Source organism: Phaenicophaeus curvirostris, chromosome 10 (assembly GCF_032191515.1).
Source record: "Phaenicophaeus curvirostris isolate KB17595 chromosome 10, BPBGC_Pcur_1.0, whole genome shotgun sequence".
NCBI classification, from domain to species: Eukaryota; Metazoa; Chordata; class Aves; order Cuculiformes; family Cuculidae; genus Phaenicophaeus; species Phaenicophaeus curvirostris.
The window spans coordinates 11,344,243-11,364,149 of NC_091401.1; the positions used below are offsets into that span (position 1 = coordinate 11,344,243).

Sequence of the window (19,907 nt, forward strand, 5' to 3'; positions counted from 1 at the left end):
ATTTTGCTTACAAACTCCAATTCAAAAAATACATTTTTATAAGCTAACTGCTTGTTCTGGATTCCCGGTCTGCAGATACACAGAACAGTGAAAAAGGTATGAACAAAGATTGTTTAGTACAATCCAAAGCCTCAGCTCTGAACAGCAGCAAAGCTATTCTCTGGGTTCCTCTGACAGACAGACTGCAGTGTGCAGAGACCTGTAGCTCCCCTGGTCCATGTGTGTTTCATCAGCACAGACTGAATCCTGTTCTGAACAGCACAGCTTTCCACACTCAAGGCTGCTCTGACCGGAGATTTATGTTTTCCGAAATGCTGGACAAAAGAAATGGGGGAGGGCGTTGGCCCTTGCACACCAAATATTTAAAAGCTTTTATCAGAAGTTTTTAATTTACATTTTGTAGTAATACAAATGAAAAACCTCACCCAACCCAGCTGAGTTACATTATCAATGCTATGGCTGACTTTAGGTCTCCCAGGACATGATCCACCCATTAACTGGACACAAGGACACACAGCCGCCTGCTTGGATGCAGAGCTGTGTACATAAATACTTACTTTAAAATAGAACTGTAAAAAATCAGCACAGAGGTCATCCCATACTCATTAACATTGCACAGATTTAGGAGCTGTTCCTTAACTTGTTCCACAGGTGCAGCAAACGTGGATGCTCAGAAGCGGCCTCACCCCAGCAGCTCTTAAGTCATCCCTGCAAGGAAAAATTTGGTGAAGGAACTAACCTAACCCAGCGTGCACCGTGAAGGAAAGAACATGTGCTGTTCACCTGATCAGCAGTGCTTCAGAGATCTTTAAACCTGCGACAAAAAGACTAAGGAAGGGAAGTCTGGAATATCCTTAGCAGATTAATAAAAATGTCACCGTCTGCACGTTTAGAAATCCTTGCTTACATTCATTTTGCCACAAATAAGGCCTTTCTTTCTTGCCAGTAGACGAAGGAGATAAGCTGATCACTGTTCTCATGGAGCAGCAGACTGCTTCCACATGTGTTCTCGATCCTCTCCTCTGCTGACCCCATGGCTTTACCATCCTGTACATGGCACAAACAGGAACAACGAACCATTCTAAACTTAGACAGCAAACTGTTCTCCAATGTTCACTGCTCCTGAAAGAGTAAACAGCTACCAGTATTTATTAAAAGATTCAGACCCTTTAGAAAGCACAAAATGCCTTTAGAAGCAATTCTACAACTGAAAGCTGAACGCTGTTACTATTTTCTTGTGCTGTGAAATCTGGTAACAAATAAAAAATTACCAATTGTTTTTTTAGTTGCCACTAACAATTAGTACCTTGTAATAACACCATGAAGTGATTCTGTTCTTCATGTCTACACACTCCTCCAGGAAGCCACAGCACACAAACATGAGTACCTGTCAACCAGCTGTTCTGCTGAAGTGATTTACACTTCCTCATTATTCAGTGCTAAAGAAAAATTGTTACAGTTCTGGCCCCCCACGGAATCCAGAGTGAAAACAAACTGTGACACCCACTCCCATCGCATCACAGCACCAGGCAGCTGTACCTGAACTGTTTTTCAAGCTGTCCATTCAGTTCTCACTCAGATTTGCTGTGCCACCATCAAACTGCACATCTGTGGAGTTCCATGGGCTGGATATAAGCGTGAGGTTTAAAAGGTCCAACAGTCCTGTATTCTTATCTTTAATAGAGTTAGCATATATGGGTATCAAAATTGAGAGAGCAGGGGATAACTTTTATTCTGCAGACATTTCCAATGATGTAATTATTACATAGAAGAAAATGTGAGCCTTTTGTCTTCATCTGGCCAGAATAAGTGTCTCGGGCTAACAGTGCTCACAGCTGCTTTGCTCCGTCATCTGCAATTTAAGCTCCTTAATACATATATAAGTAAAAATAAAAACTAAGTCTTCTGCCATAAAGACTGTTGATACAAAGACTTCACCTCTGCAGTCTCACCTCTCTTCTTTGTTAGCATAAAAGCTACCAAAAGTGGGACTTGCTTCAGCTCAATCAGAACAGTCTCCTAGTAAGGTATTTCCTTCTCTTTCCCAGACACATCCTTGTTCCACAGACTTTTATGTATTTCAGTAATTTAATGAACCAATATTGAGCCTCATTTTCCTCTTATCTGCATACATGTGATAGGAGCAAATTCTCTTTGATGGTAACAGTTAAATTCTCCCTTTCACTTTCAAATAAAGCCAAACCAAAACTCCAAAGGCAAAACTTTTCTGAAGTGGCTGGTCCCTTCACTGTCTCCTATTGCACCCTCTTACCAGTGGAGGTCTCTGAGAGATCCTCAAAAGAAATGTGAAAATAAACAAGGTGGCATTAGCCAAACTTTCAAAAAAATTGGCCATGGCAATTCCCGGCAGATTTTCACCAAACAAATGAGCAAACCCTGTTTGACAGGCAGCCGTGGCAAACATGGCTTCAGGCAGAACAACCTCTGCACAAGGAGTCTGGTGCAGCAGAACCAGCCCAGCGTGCTCTGCCTTGGATGCTTCCTCAGGCACCGAGGTGTCAGTGCGAGGGGGGCAGGACAGATTCTCAGCTCGGTTCCAGTCTGGAACACTGCTTCCACCTGCACCCACCCAGCGCAATCCGTCTTGCTGGGATGTGGAACACGTGGGAACGCTGGCATCTCAGTATTCTAAAGGGCAATTTTCCTCCCACAGGAGGGGCAGAACTTCAGGAAAAAAAAGCATTTGTACACAAGAATAAATAATGTGCCTGTTCATAACAAGACCAAAGAGGGAAAAGAACGCTACAAGTTAAACCCACTGTTCTTTCACCACACCTTAGTTTTGGACTGTGAGAAACACCTCTTTATTAGCAGTAATGCATTCGGTCATTCAACCATCACATTTCAAGAATGTGCCCATTAACAAGTCTGCTGCTTAGGATTAATTAAGGGGGTGGAATTCTTTGCACAGTCCCTGATCACAGCACAGAGGAAGTGAGAAAAATTCACAAGGAATTACAGCTCCTGCAACAAAGGAATCCAACAGCAGATGCTGAAATATTGCATACGCACCTACTTTGTCCTACAGAACCCTTACATTTATGTAGCATTAGTCAGGCACTACACAACGACAGGAGATACATAACATGGGATACTCATCAATGGAGACAGCCCTTAATTTTTGTCATTGAAGAGATAAAGTGTGACAGAGCAAAGATCAGGAATTCATCTGTAACTTAACAGCTATCATCATCATCAGCGCTCTGAAACATAAAACTGAGGTAGTTTTTCATGATAAGACATCCTGCTAAGCAATAACCCCGTTAATAAATTTTCAAAATACTTTGAAGTACCATAACTTCCCAATAATCCAATCTCCAAACTTGCATTAAATTCACAAGAAAAAAAATTAGACCGAATTTAATCAATCATTCTGCCCTCTCAGTATCACAAGTCTTCATATCTAATGACAGTGGCAGTGCTATAATTTAAAATATACAGTTTATTAATTACTATAATGAGAAAAGACTGTTTCACATGTAAAAAAATACTTATTTCCATTTTGTATATAAAAAGTCGAAACAGCCCAACAATTATTAGTACTGCGTGAATATTTAGTGGCACATATTTCTAACCTCACTTTAAGAAAACAAGCCCTTTTAAAACTGCAATCATGTTTTTGATTTTGCTTAAGGGTTTGGGGTTTGTTTGGTTTTTTTTCCCCATCTGACTAGTGGCTAATCCAGTAGTTTTAAATAATTAAAATAACTGAGCTTAGCAGACACAGTAAGTCACACTGGAACTTTTGACCAGAGCAGTAAGAGATCAGTCTGAGGAATCAGCACTGCCTCCCCTCCTTTACAGCTGGTCATTACCCTCTGAGAAAAATATGCAAACTGTATGCAGCTTTTTCATATTGATGTTTTGCGAGCATAGAAAAGTTCCCCTACTATAAAAGTATCTGCTGGTCTATTCAATGACTCCTGCATACACAGAAAAACCACCCAGACTGAGACCACAACAATTAGCGTTCCTCATGTACAGCACATCTACCAGCAAACACTTTGCATAACATTAACAGTGTTTGTACCCTACCTGAACAAGTGTGTCCCAAGTCACACTGCAGTCGTGTCTTTTGGCTCTCAGAGCAGGACAGTACAGTGCTGCACAAAAATCACCAACAGGTAGAGCTAAGCAAGTGAAAGCGACATTTGCACCAGAGAGAAAAAACAGCTTGTGCATTTTCCAGCAAATAAAAACTTAGTTACAACCAGAAGGTGCACGATTTATTTGAGGAACACAGTGTAAAAAAATTAGTTTCAAAATTTTTCTATATGAAAAATAGAACATTAAGTTATTACATTCAAACTACAATTGCATAGAAAAGTAGAGTTCATAAAGCACAGATTGGTGATCACAGTTACCTGAAAAGAAAGCATTAAGTTGTTCATCCTAGTGCTCTAATTTAGTGCTGGAGATTCCAGCAGTTCTATGCCAAAGGCCAATAATCAAATTCTTCCTGCGCAATCACACCTCTTCAGGACAGAAAATAGTTACAGAGGATCATCCCTTGTTTCAGAAGAATTCTTACTATTATGAGGAAAAACCCTGGGCCATGAGTAATTTTTGTGTGACACCAGAACAAAAATCCATCAGGGTCAGGAGTTGACGTTACTCAACGGGCAGAGGGCTCGAGCAGGACAGGCACTGTGGGACAGGCAGCGAGCAGAGGGTCTGCCCACACTGACAGCTGAACGTTCTGGTGTCCTATCAACTCCTCTGAAGTCAGGTAGGGAAATGAAGAATTCAAGGTAGCTGGTACTTAGGCAAGATGTCAACAAGCCTGCAAACTCTTACTGCTGCTGCTGGGTGTCAAATATGACACAGACATGATAGAATTTCTTCAGCTGCATGAACAGGACGAACAGGGTACAATTTCCAAACCCACTTAAAAAGGGAAAGGGATGTTTTGAAAATGTATAAGTCACTAAACAAATACATTGTTTGTATGGCATAGCCACCTCCCTTTCTATAAATCTCTAACAAATTATTTCAAGTCTAAAGGGAAGTACTTAGTTTAAAATATAAATATTCAAGAAAGGTTTAGGAAATAATAATCAGTTACAACTAATTTTTATCACATACAAGCTTTAGATAACATGGCACGTTTTAAGAAATACTTCAACACTAAAAGTTGTATTAAGTTGTTCCTTAGGGTAAGGAGAGCCAAAACTGTTTTCACACAGCTTGCCAGACTGCTGCAAAGGAGAAGCCTCACCTCGCGTAATCTCACATTGTCATCGAAGCAATCTTTCCAAGTCACATTTCACGTGTCAATCCCAAAACCAGTTGGTCATTGTGGGTAAACAGAGAGCAGTTGCAAGTAAAAATTGCATAGTTTTACACTTCTATTAAAAAAAAATAAATGTTTTTTTTCATCTGTGATGGATGAAGAAATTGTTGCCTGAGCAGTCAGAAAGCCAAGGAATTCTTGAAGATACATGAAAGAATTTAAGAAAAAAGGCAGCTTGGTAAAACCATCAGCCTTCTTCCATATTTAACGTGCATTATGACAGAGGCTGCCAAAGACCACATTTTCATTCCTATCTCACACAATTTATGCAATTTTGAACCTGAACTCACAAAATCCTCCAAAGTAAAAAAACTGGGAAAATATTACAAACAAATCTGCGTATTACAAATAAACCTACAAATCTTTCAGTAACTGAATAGCACTTTACAATGTACATCAACACCTGCTAGCCTCATCGCCTCTCAAACCTACGAAGCCTTTGCCTTCTCATTTCCTCTTCTGAATGCTGCTCCGGTGGAAACCAAAACCCATAGGGTCGTCGCTCATTATTATATGTTGCTCCACCAAAATCTACAAGACAATGAAAAACAACTGTTATTTTGTTCTGTAATGTGAGAAAAGTGCACATTTATCCTGTACACCAAAGTATCACAACACAAAGGAAACCGGCAGTTGAATGTTCCCAATTCCAATGGTTTCAGGGCAATCACAGCTTCCAGCTCTCAAGGACACTAAAAAAAAAAAAAAAATCCACAAACCAACCCACAAAACCCCTCCAAACTGCAACCAAAAGAACCCCCAAACAAGTAACAAGCATTAACCCATAAGATCACATTTTTTCACAATCCTTACTTTATACAGTAAACTCCAGACTTTTGAACTATTTAAACATCCTCAGCAGTTACTTCTAGCAGAACAAGCTCTTGTTTTTGCTTTTAGTACTGCAGTCCAACATGTGCTGACCCACACCAGATGCAGACACAACTCCTACCCTCAGCTGGCAGCAAGCAACTTCAGAAATCATCTACACACGGCAGTTCTGCTCCAAAGAACTGTAAAGCAAATGAATATGAGCAGAAACAGCCCACAAAGGCAGGAGGTTCTCTGCCCTGGCACCCCAAGGGTAGACAAGAACAGGCTATTTCAGCAGCTCTTCAGAGTTCACACGAAGTCATCAAGCAAAGAGATGATGAGAAGCTGTGGTTCCACATCACCTCAAGTGAGGGTTTTGGGAAACAGAAACGAGACGCTGCCTCTGAGCATCAGTACAAGGTTAAGTCAAGCAAACTGGCTTTAAAAAGAACACAACAGCCCCTGTAAGACTGAGGATTCTCAAAACTTCCACCTCAGAGTCTCATTTAAATTAGCAAATCGAATATTGAAACCCAAAAGTCAGTACTGCACTATTATGTTCATTTTCGGGCTGAATTTCAAATACAGCTACAGCCCATACCAGGGAGTGTTTGTGGCAAACAGAAAAGACCCATTTAGATGACACGAAGTCAGGGAGCCTGTCTCACCAAGAGGCTCTGTTCATTTCTGATCCAGTTACAGAAGTGTTTTCATTTGTACAGTACTCGCCAATAAATGTATGGGTTTTTTGAGAACAGTAAAATATGTTCATTTCCCTTTTTTGTTAGCCAAGAAGTCAAACTCTTGGAAAAGGCTTCCCAAGGTAACTACACCTGCTCAATCTCTGTATTGTTCAGCAATAACAATGTAAATCCTTATGAAATTAGACGTACTGTTCAAAATGATTTTTCAAATTCATATAGACACACAGGAAAGCAGTTAAATGTATACTCCAGTATTTTATCCTCAGCTTGTCTGTGTCTCAACTTGCTAGACACCAATCTGAAATGTATTTAAGCCATTCCTCTGCCTCTGACACAGTGAAGCAGCACGTCAACATTAGAAACGTGATTAATCACAGACACAGGCTGAAATTAAGGTGACAACACCGACAGTTGTGCCTTTTAAACATATTTTACCCTGCTACAAAAGATCAAGCATCTTACAGTTGAGAAGATGGAGAATGCTTTGTGCTCAGAAGAACGGCATCGCACCGAGGTCGTCTGCTTAGGTCACCAGTGCTGACACAGAGCACACTGGCCCATCCTGGCACCCTGCTCTGCTCCGATGCCTCCCCTACATAGAGATTTACATGATGAGCTGCTTGTATAGTAACCATGACAACAGTTTGGGAAAGAAAATGATAAACTGTTTCAGCTCACCCGTGAGACAGTTTTTACTAATTACAAAAACCTAACATAGTTTTACAGATTGTTAGTCAAATTTGTGCCCTTTATCTTGTATTTAAACAAAAAAGAAAAAGAAAAACTATTGAGCAGGAGCCCTTTCAAGTCAAAAGATGTAATTAACCAGGGGAATCCCTCAAGAAATTAGAGAGGCACAAAACCTAATATCAGAAAGAGAAGAGATGCCAGTAAACAGGCACAAGTTGATCCCATCTAGGCTTAAGCATTATCTTTTCCAAAGAGTTTCATACTTGAAGCATCATTTTGAAAGATCCAATCATCTCGTACTGAAAAAGCAAAGAAGCTACAGAGAATTATGTGCCAAATTGCTTTAAGCAATTCAGAGAGGTCCTTGAGGAGCAATTTAATAGTCAAATAATAAAGCTTACAATCCATGCAGATCCATAGGTTTTAGTAAAGGACGGCCAAGATGACAGCTGTAACTGGTTCACCGTTTCCTCAAGAAACAAATGAGCTCACATTGAGCTTGTAATATTACATTCACACTTTTAATTGTGCACTTAAGACTCAATTACCAAGCAAGATTGTGATGAAGTTAACGTGATCTTGGATCCTGGCAGTGCATCCCAGCGGTGCTGGGTTGGTGCCCCCATGGCCCTGGGACACGACTCGCTCACCCTGCAGATGGCACCGAAGCCACACAGGTCACCACAGAAAACAGAACAAACTCCCACCAACAAAGCATTCTGCCTTGTAAGTGGAATTAAGAGTTATTTTGAAACAGATGGGCTCTAGAGAAGCTGCTGCGCTGAATATTGTAGAGTTGTTTATTGTCTGGCTGTTTTAAACCCAGTGATTATTTGCCAGCATCTAGCAACTTCTTTGTCACATCAGGTTATACCAAAAGGAAAGCAAAACAAAAGCCAGTGGAATACATACAAACTTTTTTCTTTACTAAACTAGTCCTAAATTCAGAACTTAGCTTGCTATAATGTACAGTGTTTTGCAGCAGAATGTCTGTCCTGGCAAGACCAACTGCATAACCAACTTCTTAACCCTAGAGGTAAACAGGTAACAGCTATCTTCTCCACAAGAATCCTGTAAATTCTGCTTATCTTGCTATCAAGTAAAATTTTTCCAGTGCTTTCCTCATTTTACGTGTCTGCAATACAATGCTGTCACTCTTGGACATGCTTAACATGCTCCAAGGCTTCTCCCTGTAACAGTGATCGCCTCAAAGCAACCTTCCCCAGGTCTTTTTCACACATTCTCAGCACTTCAAATACTAAAATACATTTACTAGATGCATGATCTAGACATACTAAGAAGTGAGAAAACTCCTAGTAGTGACACAATTCATCACTCAGAATATTTTGGTGGGAATAGCAAGCCTCCACATGTGGAGGAAAGCACTAGTCGATGCTAGAAAAATACAGAACAAATATCCAGACAACTCCTGGTTGCCAAAGAAACCAGGCAGAAGAAAGACATACTCAACATCAGTGGAATTAGAAGTTCTACCTACATTAGTGTTGTGGTTTGAGCTAAATTAGAGTCAGTTTCTAGCTTCAGTTCAGTCTTGTTTAAGTAATTTCATTTTGTGGTAGCTGACTCCATGTTTTTTAGACAGTGTTCTCTCTAGAAGCGATAACACAGGGCTCTGCTAAGCAGAAAGGCCATTTTTATGCTTATTTCTATAGAAAATAAGGCCACCTTCGAGCTAGCAAAAAAAGACCCCACCTGCAGGGTGGACAGGACAGGTGACCAACAGAGGATTCCATCCCATATACGCCATACCTGGGATAAAACTGAGAGACCATGACTGTCTGTGTCTCTTCTGTGATGGTCGATGTCCACTGAGGACCTTGTCTGTCTGTTTGCTCCTCATCCTGGATCCCTGCATTCCTGAATCCAGTTCCTGAGCTCAGCACTCTCCTGGCCAATGACCCATTCCTTCGTGTCTGTTCTACAGTATTTGTGGTGACATATGGTCATCAAGTGGGAGGGGTCTCATTTGTATATATTCTATTAACTTATAATTATTTTCATTATTATTACTACTCTTTCATTAAAACTGTAGTTTTAGTTTCTATCTGGCAAGTCTTGTCCTCTCATTGTCCTTTCCTCCTTCCCTGGGGGTTGGAGGGAGGGATTTGGGAGTCCAGCTGCTCACTTTTAACAGCCGAAATTGGCCAGGCCAGGGCTAAACTGTGACAATCAATCTAACAGATAATTCAGAACACTAAATGTAAATCTTCAGCCAAACTCGCTGCACGCACAAGTAGACCCCTCCTCAAAGTTGCACACGGATTGCAGGTCTTGTTCCACAGCAAAGCACAACTTATGCAGCTGTAAGGGCAAACGAGCCATCCTTTCAGTCTTCATCTACACATTGCCCTCTCATCATCAAGGTCAGGCCATAAAGATCATTTGAAACATGCCATCCTGCCAGGGAACAGTGATTCCTGTAGAATGTGGCTGAGAGGTGTATTTTTTGCTGCCCTGCATGAAATTCAGTATAAGAAAGAAAAGATCAACCGGTCATCTTGCAGGGCGAGCCAGGCAGACAACACCTCCACATGGGGTTTTAGTTCTGCTTGTAGTACAAGCCACAGATGTGTTACATCAAACCCACTTGATTTTCTCCCCCTCTCTGAAGTCATAGCCTTAGTTTTAGGTTAGATAAGAGGAAATACATGAGAGTTCCTGTAGGCTTCGGGAAGAATTTATTAAGCCACCAAACTGATAGTCTGATGGGCAGAAATATTCAATTAGGTCCTTGATAAAAACTGATGCTGCCGGATAAACAGCAAGCATAACTAATAAACAGTGATGATAACACAAAGCAGCATGTCCATAGTTCTTTCAGCTTTCATTGCATTAAAGAAGAATCTAGAATATTTCAGTTGAATAGCTTACAATTTTCAGTGCCAGTGTCTGCCCTGGAGCTAGGGAATGTCCTACCCATCCAACAAATAAACAAATACATACCTATAAAATGAACACACACCTCCTCTTATTCAAAGGAATATGGGAAATGCTGTCTTGATTTGGCCTAAAGCTCAAAGATCTGGCAAGATCTTCCAGTCCTTTTTGTAGGCACTGTTTTGAGTCTAAAGATAGCTTACATAGTCACCAAAACTAAGATGTTCATTCAGCCCCTCCAAACCCTTCTTCTAGGGAAAACAGACAGTACAAAGCATCTGTCTCTCTGCTCTCAGAACCCACTCGTGCCTCTCAGAAAGAAAGTTAATTTTCTCCTCCTGCAATGGAGAAATATGAAAAAATGTATGGGACAATCACCACACATGGAACCCTCCTAAGCACAGACCTCCTGAAAAGAAGTATTGCTGATATTAATTTCCAACCCATCAGCTCTTAAGGTAAAAAAAGGCTGTAAAAACTTTCTAATTGGATTATATCATTGGTACAATCTGCAGGAGAGCTCACTGCCTTCGGAACTGTTATACAGAAACACTGGATTTTAAAATAAAAAATCCATGGGAACTATTTTGTGTAGATCCCACCTGAAAGGCAAAGAGAAGGAAAAAAAGGAAAAGTAAAAAAAGTTTTTCACAGAAAGGGTCATTGGGCACTGGAACAGGCTGCCCAGGGAGGTGGTTGAGTCACCTTCCCTGGACGTGTTTAAGGCACGGGTGGACAAGGTGCTGAGGGCATGGTTTACTGATTGATAGGAATGGTTGGACTCGATGATCCAGTGGGTCTCTTCCAACCTGGTTATTCTATGATTCTATGATATCTTTGGGGGCCCCACAAGGACAGCCTTCAAGAAACACATGAAGATTGTTAAAATATGCATGAAAGATTCATAGTTCATTTAATGAAAATACTAAGCAATAGTGGCTTTAAAATATTTGATGAAATGTCATAACAACTTAGAACACTTGCCTGGCTTTCATTCCTGCCAGTTTCAAACAATGTATTTCTTCCATAAATAGTATAGTCCTGTTAACTATGTTATAATGCCAGGATAGAATTCCTTGTATTTCCAAGTTCACAAACTGCTGGTGGGCATTCTATGGGTTGCATACAATGTACTACACTGCCATGCCTGTAGGATAATCCTGACTTTGCTTTTTAGTACAAAATAGCAACGTTCAAAGCATTCTGTTTGAAAAAATGGGGGTTCTCTCCATTGATAAATGTCCAAACACAATTTTTATGCATAACCAACCAGACTTTTAATGCTTACAGAACTGGAAAAAGTAAACTGGAAGGTGGGGAGAAGCTAGAGTCAAATGCCCAGCATTGCTATAGTTCTTTCATACCTTCCAGCCAATTAGCAAAGTCTTAAGGTTAGTTTAAGCAATTATTGAGATGTACGGAGAATCCTAAGGAAACATAGTGCATATACAACATAATTTTCCCTACTGTTGTATTTTAGAAGGACTAGGGGGCTTCCAGAAAGAGCTGAAGCCAAACAGGAACTGCAATTGAAAAAAAGAAAAAGCTATAAAATGGCAAATCTGCTTTCATTCTCTCATCTCCTTGCCTCTGCAAAATGCAGACATGCTATATGGTCTGACAGATTTGGCTTTTAGCACTTACCACCAGCCAATTTTCTCCTACTCAGCTGCAAGCAGACCACATTTAATAGCCCAGGCTATTGTGCCTAACACTGCCCTTTAAGTTTCTGTCAACATACGAAAGAATTTTCTCATGCTATGATGCAAACTATTCTTCCTGGTGCCAACATTCCTCATCTACAGACTTGAACATAAACTGGCAAAGAAGACAAACGGATGTCTAACTACTGTTTCTGTGCTGGGCTTTGGAATGGCTGCAAAAAAAATCAAATTAGCAGGAAATTAGTTGTGGCTAATGAAGTTAGAAAGGAAGCAATATACAATGAAGCCAACTGGATTGTTAGAAGAGCAAGCGAGATCAATCTTGAAAAGGCAGTCTTTTTTTAAAAAAAAAAAAAAAAAAAAAGGAGGGGATAAAATTGAAAAACATACAAAACATTAGCTCCAAAAGGTCTGAAAATTTGTTTTGGCTAGGAGAAGATATGGCTAAGACTTAATATGGGTATTTTCATCCTTTCATATGTGAGGATTTTTTAGTTTAATCCGATCAAGCCTCAAAGCCTCATCTTTACTGTATCCATATCATCAAAATAACAAGCTTCCATTAAAGTAACAAAAGTTGTTAAAAGCACATCGGTGACATTTTTAGAGACCATCAGCCTCAGAAAAGCTTACTGTACCCTTAAATTATGCATTTACAACAAATAACCAAGACTACTATGCAGAAGTTATAGGATATCATAGAATCACTAGGTTGGAAAAGACCTCTTGGATCATCGAGTCCAACCATATCAATCACTAAACCACGCCCCTGAGCACCTTGCCTACCTGTCTTTTAAACACCTCCACGGATGGTCACTCAACCACCTCCCCATGCAGCCTGTTCCAGTGCTCGATGACCGTTTCTGTGAAAAATACGGACCACTGCTGGACTTGATGCCCTTCAGAAAAGAATTACGGGATGTAGTTTTCACAGCTGCCTCCAACTACCATTTACACACAGGATACAAATGGTACCACCTATCCTCTACCAAGGCACTGAAAAAACTTAGCGAGTGCAGGCATTCACTACTATCTTGCAATGCTCAGTGAACTGTATCTGAAACATCTACCAGTGATTCTAGTGCATCCTTTGCAGAAAGGATCATATCTGTCCATACTTAAGCTTGCTAAATGTAACAAACTGCATTAGAAAAACTTCTTGAATTAATGAAACTAAGACTTTTCAATCAGAGCTGGCTCATGTCTGGCCATCTTTCAGGGCAAGCTAAACTTCCTCACTTACGCCTACGAAAGTGGTCATATTAGATTGAATATGAAAGAAACTTGTCCCATATATTCCTTTTGAAACTATCCGAAAGCCTACTGCTACAGACTGACAACAGCAGGGAATGTAACCCTCAAAACAACTAGATGTATTTTAAAATGCAAGCTAGGGACTCCAGATAGAAAACAAAAATTATAGAAGAGAAGCAAACCAGGACACATTTGGACTTAGAATCACAAGAACGCAGCCACAATATTGGCCAATGAAACATAACATGGAGATAAGAGTTTTCTTGAAACTACAAGGAAATACTAATTAATTCAGTCAAGACATCAGAAAAAGGTTCAGAACATCATTAAGATGGTCTCAATGAAAAAAATGTAAACTATACCTGGTCTATAGAATTAATCCAATGACTAAACCACAAGAGTTAGAGTAGTAAATAGTGGGTAAATCCAAGATAAGCAATATTCACTGACCTTAGTTCACCTCCAAAAGCATTCCCAGACTAAGTTCATTAACATTCATAAGAATCAAAATATATAGAAAAATCACATTTGGAGAAAAAGCCCACTGTTTTTTTCCTTTACTGCATTTCTGTTTGCCTAACAAAGACACACACAACAGCAAAGAAAATCTGAACAATACCCGTTTCCTCATGCCAAGACTAAGAAACCCAGATGGATGGGTGGATGAAGACAACAATGCAGACTCGAGCCACTCCACAGCAACCACCACTTTCCCCAAAGCGGAAGAGTGCTTTTATGCAGCTCCCATACAGCTTCTTCTAATTATGCCCACAGCTGTTAAGCAGAACTGCCTGTTCTTCAGCAAGGTGACCCTGCCAAACCCACTGTGAAAGGAACAACATTTGTTCCTTTAAGAGAAAGTTCAAGTTACTGGAAGAAACAAAGTAAAATCCAGAAACCACTGATGTCAGTGCAAAGACTCCCATCTGTATCAAAGTTTGGGATCAGACCGCCAAGAACAGCCCCTACCTACATATGCAAACCATGCTTTGAGATGTAGTGTGAATGTAAGAAAAACATCTCTAGCTACAGCCAAAGACTTAACTTTATTTCTTTAACAAAGTGTTTTCTTCCTATTTTAATTTTCTTTGGCAGCTCTAACTTTTGCAAGATGGAAGCCATCTAAATGCAAGCAGCACTGGCAAGACCTTCAAAAATTTATGCACATTTAGGGAGTCACATTAAAAAAAACCAGCAGCTTTTCATATACATCTTTGCATGAACATCTGAATCAATATCTTGTGTCAGCTCTCTATACTTTTAAAATGCAAACAAAATTAATCATTACTGAAATTCTTATCTCACAATCTTTTGTAGTGATAATCAGAACTTAAAAACTACATCACTGTCAGCTCGTTACCTAAAGGTCAAAGGAAGTTAATCCTTCAGGTGGCATTGCCAAACATAGCCAATACAGTACCAAGCATTTGATGAAATGTGATGTGCTGCATTGCAAAAGACAGCCATCACCTCCAGAATGTTAAACACCAAAAATAATGATTGAAGCACAGGGCTATAAATCCAGGGCAAATGAGAGAGAAACAAACAATACCAGGACAAAATACAGAGCCTTGAAAGGCATAATGTCATCAGGGTGTCAAACTGAACCTGACACGATGTTCTAAACTCCTTTCGGTGAACTGCTGTCACAATACTTCAATATTTCCTGTTTTCATAATTTTTCACATTAATAAGTGCGCATACATTATTGTTCAAAATTTAAGATGAGTTCATTTTTTTTTAGCATAGAGATTAGAGTAGCAAAGTTCAAACCCAGTATTTTCAAAACACTTAAGCACTATTTAGAGATGTACAGAAGTGTCTTGAAAGGCCAAGAGTACACAAAGCTTAAACAACTATTATTACACACACTGCAGCTTCAGATCACTAATCTAGACAAAAAGATACAGCTTGCTGACATACAAATATGAGAGTTGGATTTGAAGGAGTTGCCAGTTCCAGTTGTACATTCCATTCGATTTCTCCTACTGCATCACTGCAGAAGCAGGAACAGTTGAACTGTGAACAAAGGTGTTTCCAAGCTCTCAATTTTCAGTCCAATGTATTTCAGGCAAAGTTAAATGAACACCAGCTTAGATAACAAGGAGGAGTAACTGCTTCAGCTGTCCAAAGCAAACCTGTCTGGTTGTGTAAACAGAGGTTTTCCGACAGAACGATTTCCTTGCTTTACAGAACGATGGTATTTCATAGGTGCTCATTGGCTGTGGTTCTGTTTTAAAAGATAAGGCTGTGGTGCTTTGTCTTACCTTTCAAGCGAACTTTTATCACCATTACCAAGAGAATCGGGACTTTTTTGGTTCCAATTTTAAGTAGACTTTTTAATCCTACATCAACTATTTTTATAAAGAGACAGACGGAAGAACGTTGCTACACATTCATTAAATATTTAATAGAATTCTGGCTATGCTTCTTGTTGCAAGCAGTCTGCTACATATATTAAGCATACACCAAACTTTCAGCGTGGAAATGATAAAAGTTTTCTGATTTAATTGCCTGGAAATTTGCCTCAAGAAAGTGCTGGGTATCAGGATCATAGAGCACAGTTCCAGTTTCAGAACTATATTTGGAAAAAGAGCTCTCCTTGAGGGAGAGAGCTTTTTTCTGACAGTAGTGTTGGACACCTGAGATCACGTACAGTCTCAATTTAACAAAATCAATAAAAAAGAAAACAGAAGAATCAGATGCATGTCCTAGCACATATCTTTATGAAATATATTTTGATCTGGTATCAGATACTGCACATTTGAGCACATAATCTATTTTAAGACATTTCTACAGAAAACCATCCTAGTCAAAGACTGGCATTCCTACAATTAGAGGAACAAAAGATAATACTGGAGAAAAACCCTGATTTATATAGCATTTCTCTATAGTTATCACATCACTTTCATTCTTATCACAATTTTCCACAGATTTGGCAAATTACATAGCCTACTAATGAACAGTCCAGTCTCAGCAGAAGAAAACAGAAATGGGAATCCTTAAAAAAAAAAACCAAAACAAACGGAGAACAGGTAAGCCAGATGCCTAAATATTTCACAGCTACACTGCCAATGTGCCTATGACCAGTCCATACTTGCCCAACTAAAAACTTGGCATGGATGGGTTGGTTTTTTTTTTGTTTTAAATCATAAATAAATAAATGCATATAGAGTTTCATTATAAAGCATAAGATGAATATACTTACAGGTATTTCTCTTTAATCACAAAGACTGATCTACGTGTTTAAAAAAAACTTAGTCTCAAGAAAAAGAGTAAAATTGCTTTGTACAAAGATGTGAGCTTGCAAGGGATTCTTAGCATTATTGAGACTGAAAGGCAGGCAGTCAGAAGTTCAACTCACAGAAAATCCCAACACCCACCACAATAAAAATCCAAGCCCACAGCTCACTCTAATCAAGACCTTTCTTCTGAGCAGAACAGCAAGTAAATAATAGATGAGAGATACAGCACAGTATGGTTACATTAAGGACAGCTGCTAATACTGCGATTAAACAAAAAAGGCAGCCAGATATTATGTTCTTCATAATAAAAAAACAGGCTCACAGAAGGTGTGAAAGTAAAAGTGATGATTTGTCAAGTTATTAATTTTCATATTTCGCTTGGTATTTCCCTGACAGCCATAATGGAGTGGTGTAAATTAATTTTCTGTGCAGAGATTTATGAATGCTACTCCATGTCTTAAAGGCTGCAATTACAAGTAGAGGCTTCTGTATCCTTTTCACAATGAATGCTTCCTTGCACCCAGGAAGACGGAATAGCAAGATTATGAAAAAGGAAAATGACATTAACAAGATATTCAGTTGGGTTATTTATTACTTTTGCTAAGATTAAACGTTACAGCTTCAGCAAATTTAAAAGAAATCTTTCAGATTTCTTAAGTTAAGGAGCACTGAAAGCTTTGGCTGAATTCCCAAAAGAATCCATATTGACACGCAACAGATAATAGGAAGCAATGTTTGATATGAAAAACTATCTCAATACCAGACAACATACACTACGTTCGTTTCTGTCCTTCATTTTGTCACTTCAATGTAAAAATCTTGCATAGCTGATGTAAATGTTACATGAGATGCTCTAAGGAGTTGCTGTCAGCCCTATTAAACAGATATTCCCTCAGGTCTTGAAGTATTCAGAAGGTGAGAAGTAGATTCTACAAAGTATTCTTTTCCCTTCTTGATTTCACTTGTATTATGAAAAGATAAGATCTATCTTAAAGAATGTATTTCTACCAATTTAACTAAGAAATTTCATTGAAAAACACACATTTTTATTTCTAAACATTTCTATCTTTCTTTTCTTTTTAGGTATTTCAGCTAACTAGAGTATAAGCTTCCTTTAAGACAGAACAGGACATTGCAAAGAGTAGGAAATCAGTACATTGCTTGTTAAGTAAGTTTGTATAAAAAGCACAAATACACACAGAGAAAGTTTAAATATTGGTAACATGAATTTTTCTATCATACACTACTTTAAAAAGTAGTATAAGTGGTAAGTTTTGGAGTTTTTTTGGGTTGTATTTTTTTTTTTTTTTTTTTTGCATGGCAGCTTAGTTAGAAGCGTTTCTATTACTGAAGTAGCAGCAAGGTAATCAAACAGTAAGCACTTATGAATAAATGCAATAACACAAAGAGAATTATACAGAAAACCCACACTGCATTTGCTGAAAATTCTACCAGGAAGCTTTCAACTCTTTCTGAGGACATACCCAAAATACTGGAAATAAATAATGAGCAATACATTCCCCGCCTTCTCAGTATGACTCATAACTTAAAATGCAATAAAACTCCTACCTCTTTCATTAAGACTGTTGAGCACTGCCCTTTCAAGCTGTTCTTCTTCAGTAAGCCCACCTGTGTAATCATCATAGCTCCTTGGTGTTCTGTACTGATAACCAGGATAGCCATAATAGTCTGTAAAATTAATACAAAATAAAGAAAAAGTGCTGCTACTCAGTAGGAGAGTGTGAAATCGGATATTACCTTTATGCTATTTTTCTTCCACAAACTATTTTAATATGGGAAAGAAAAAATTACTAAGATTCAATTACTAAGATTCAACGTGTGCCATGAAGCACTTTCTAATTTACAAACCCAGACAGCAGGAGGAAGGAAAACAACAAAAAGATGGATCAAACATCTCAGTTCTTTATAATTCTTATAAATAAGTATTACAGAATTATCATTATTAAGACTTTTCACATAGAAATTGAAAGACTTCTCATCAGCTCCTTTTAATGTTGATTGTCACCACCTGGACAACTTATCAATGTCACTAGAACAGCAACAACCAAACAGGGAGGTTTCAGGCTCTCTCTTATTTTCCCCCAGTGCCCATGAACAATACATGCCACTGCCATCAGAAACTCAAGGCTGGACCTAGAAAGCACATTCCTGCAGATTTTTGCAGTAATGTGCATGGCCAATACTGCGCTGCTGAACAGCTCTGTCTGCTCTCGAAACCACACACCATTCAGAGTTCACTTCATGTCACAACTGCACATCGCCTGCACTACTGACAACCAAGAATTTCTGACCATTTGCAAAGTTTGTCAAAACCACGAACAAACAAACCATCACCCACCCAAACACGTGAGCTTTAAATGAAAAAGATTATTGGCCAGAGAATGGAGTGAAACTCTTCTTTTAACACAACCTAATTTTGCCTGAGCACAGGAAAAAAAATTAAACTCAGAAAAACTAAGGAGAAAAGTCCCACTTTTCTATTCCATTTTTGTATCTTCAAAATACAAAGCTCTGGGTGATACTTTAATTTCTCTCCCAGACAGCTGGACAGGGGATTTGGAAGAACCAGATGTAGGCAGTTTCTTCCAACAGAGAGAAAACGGACATAGTTTATTCAAAATGAAATAACTCAAAATATTTTTGTACAAAACACAGCCTCTCTTTTCCCTTTGTCTATGGATTGTTAGCATCAATGACAGCCTTAGGGTATCCCATTAGCTATACGGATTCTGCATGCAACCTTCTCGTGGAGTTTGTGTGATGAGTAACAGGGAGACTATGAAATGAGGGCATATAAATGATGACTTTTAAAAAAATGATCCTGTTCAAGAAAAAAATCCCAAGCTCTAGAACCTTAAGACAAATGAAAATAGCAACATCCTATGGTAATGCTATACAGGAAAAGCAGGAAGAATTGCACAGCATGACTGCTTGTCGTTCTCTACAAGAGAAGTTCTACTCCTTAGTGTCTATTATGCAGTTACACCCACGTGTATTTTATATACATGTGTACGCGCACATGGATGCATGTAGACATAAATACATCATACAAAGAGGAAAAAAATGTGATTCTGACCATTTGCAAATTTTTCCTGTTTAGAACACACAACTGATGCCAGGAGAATTCTCACACATCTGCAATGAACACTGCAACCTGAAATTCTTCCCAGCAACCTGAAATTCTGCCATTGCTCAAATGATCAGCAACTCCTCGGGTTAGAAAAGGTTCTTATCCTTTTTTTTAAGCTGGATGAATTGCTGTCATATTTTTTACAAACTTAAAAAGCCCTTCAGTTATTCTCCT

At 39.0% G+C, this 19,907-nt stretch overlaps 1 protein-coding gene across 1 annotated transcript in view; it reads right to left on the reverse strand.

The window, feature by feature from the left end:
• Nucleotides 1-3,702: 3,702 nt before the first annotated feature.
• Nucleotides 3,703-19,907, reverse strand: part of RHBDD1 (rhomboid domain containing 1) — a 31,850-nt gene continuing 15,645 nt past the window's right edge. Inside the window, exons 5-6 of the mRNA XM_069864690.1 lie at nt 18,152-18,271; nt 3,703-5,845 (exon numbers count right to left, since the gene is read on the reverse strand). Coding sequence (XP_069720791.1) covers nt 5,727-5,845; nt 18,152-18,271 — 239 coding nt within the window. The 3' untranslated portion in view covers nt 3,703-5,726. The remainder of the gene's footprint in view (nt 5,846-18,151; nt 18,272-19,907) is intronic.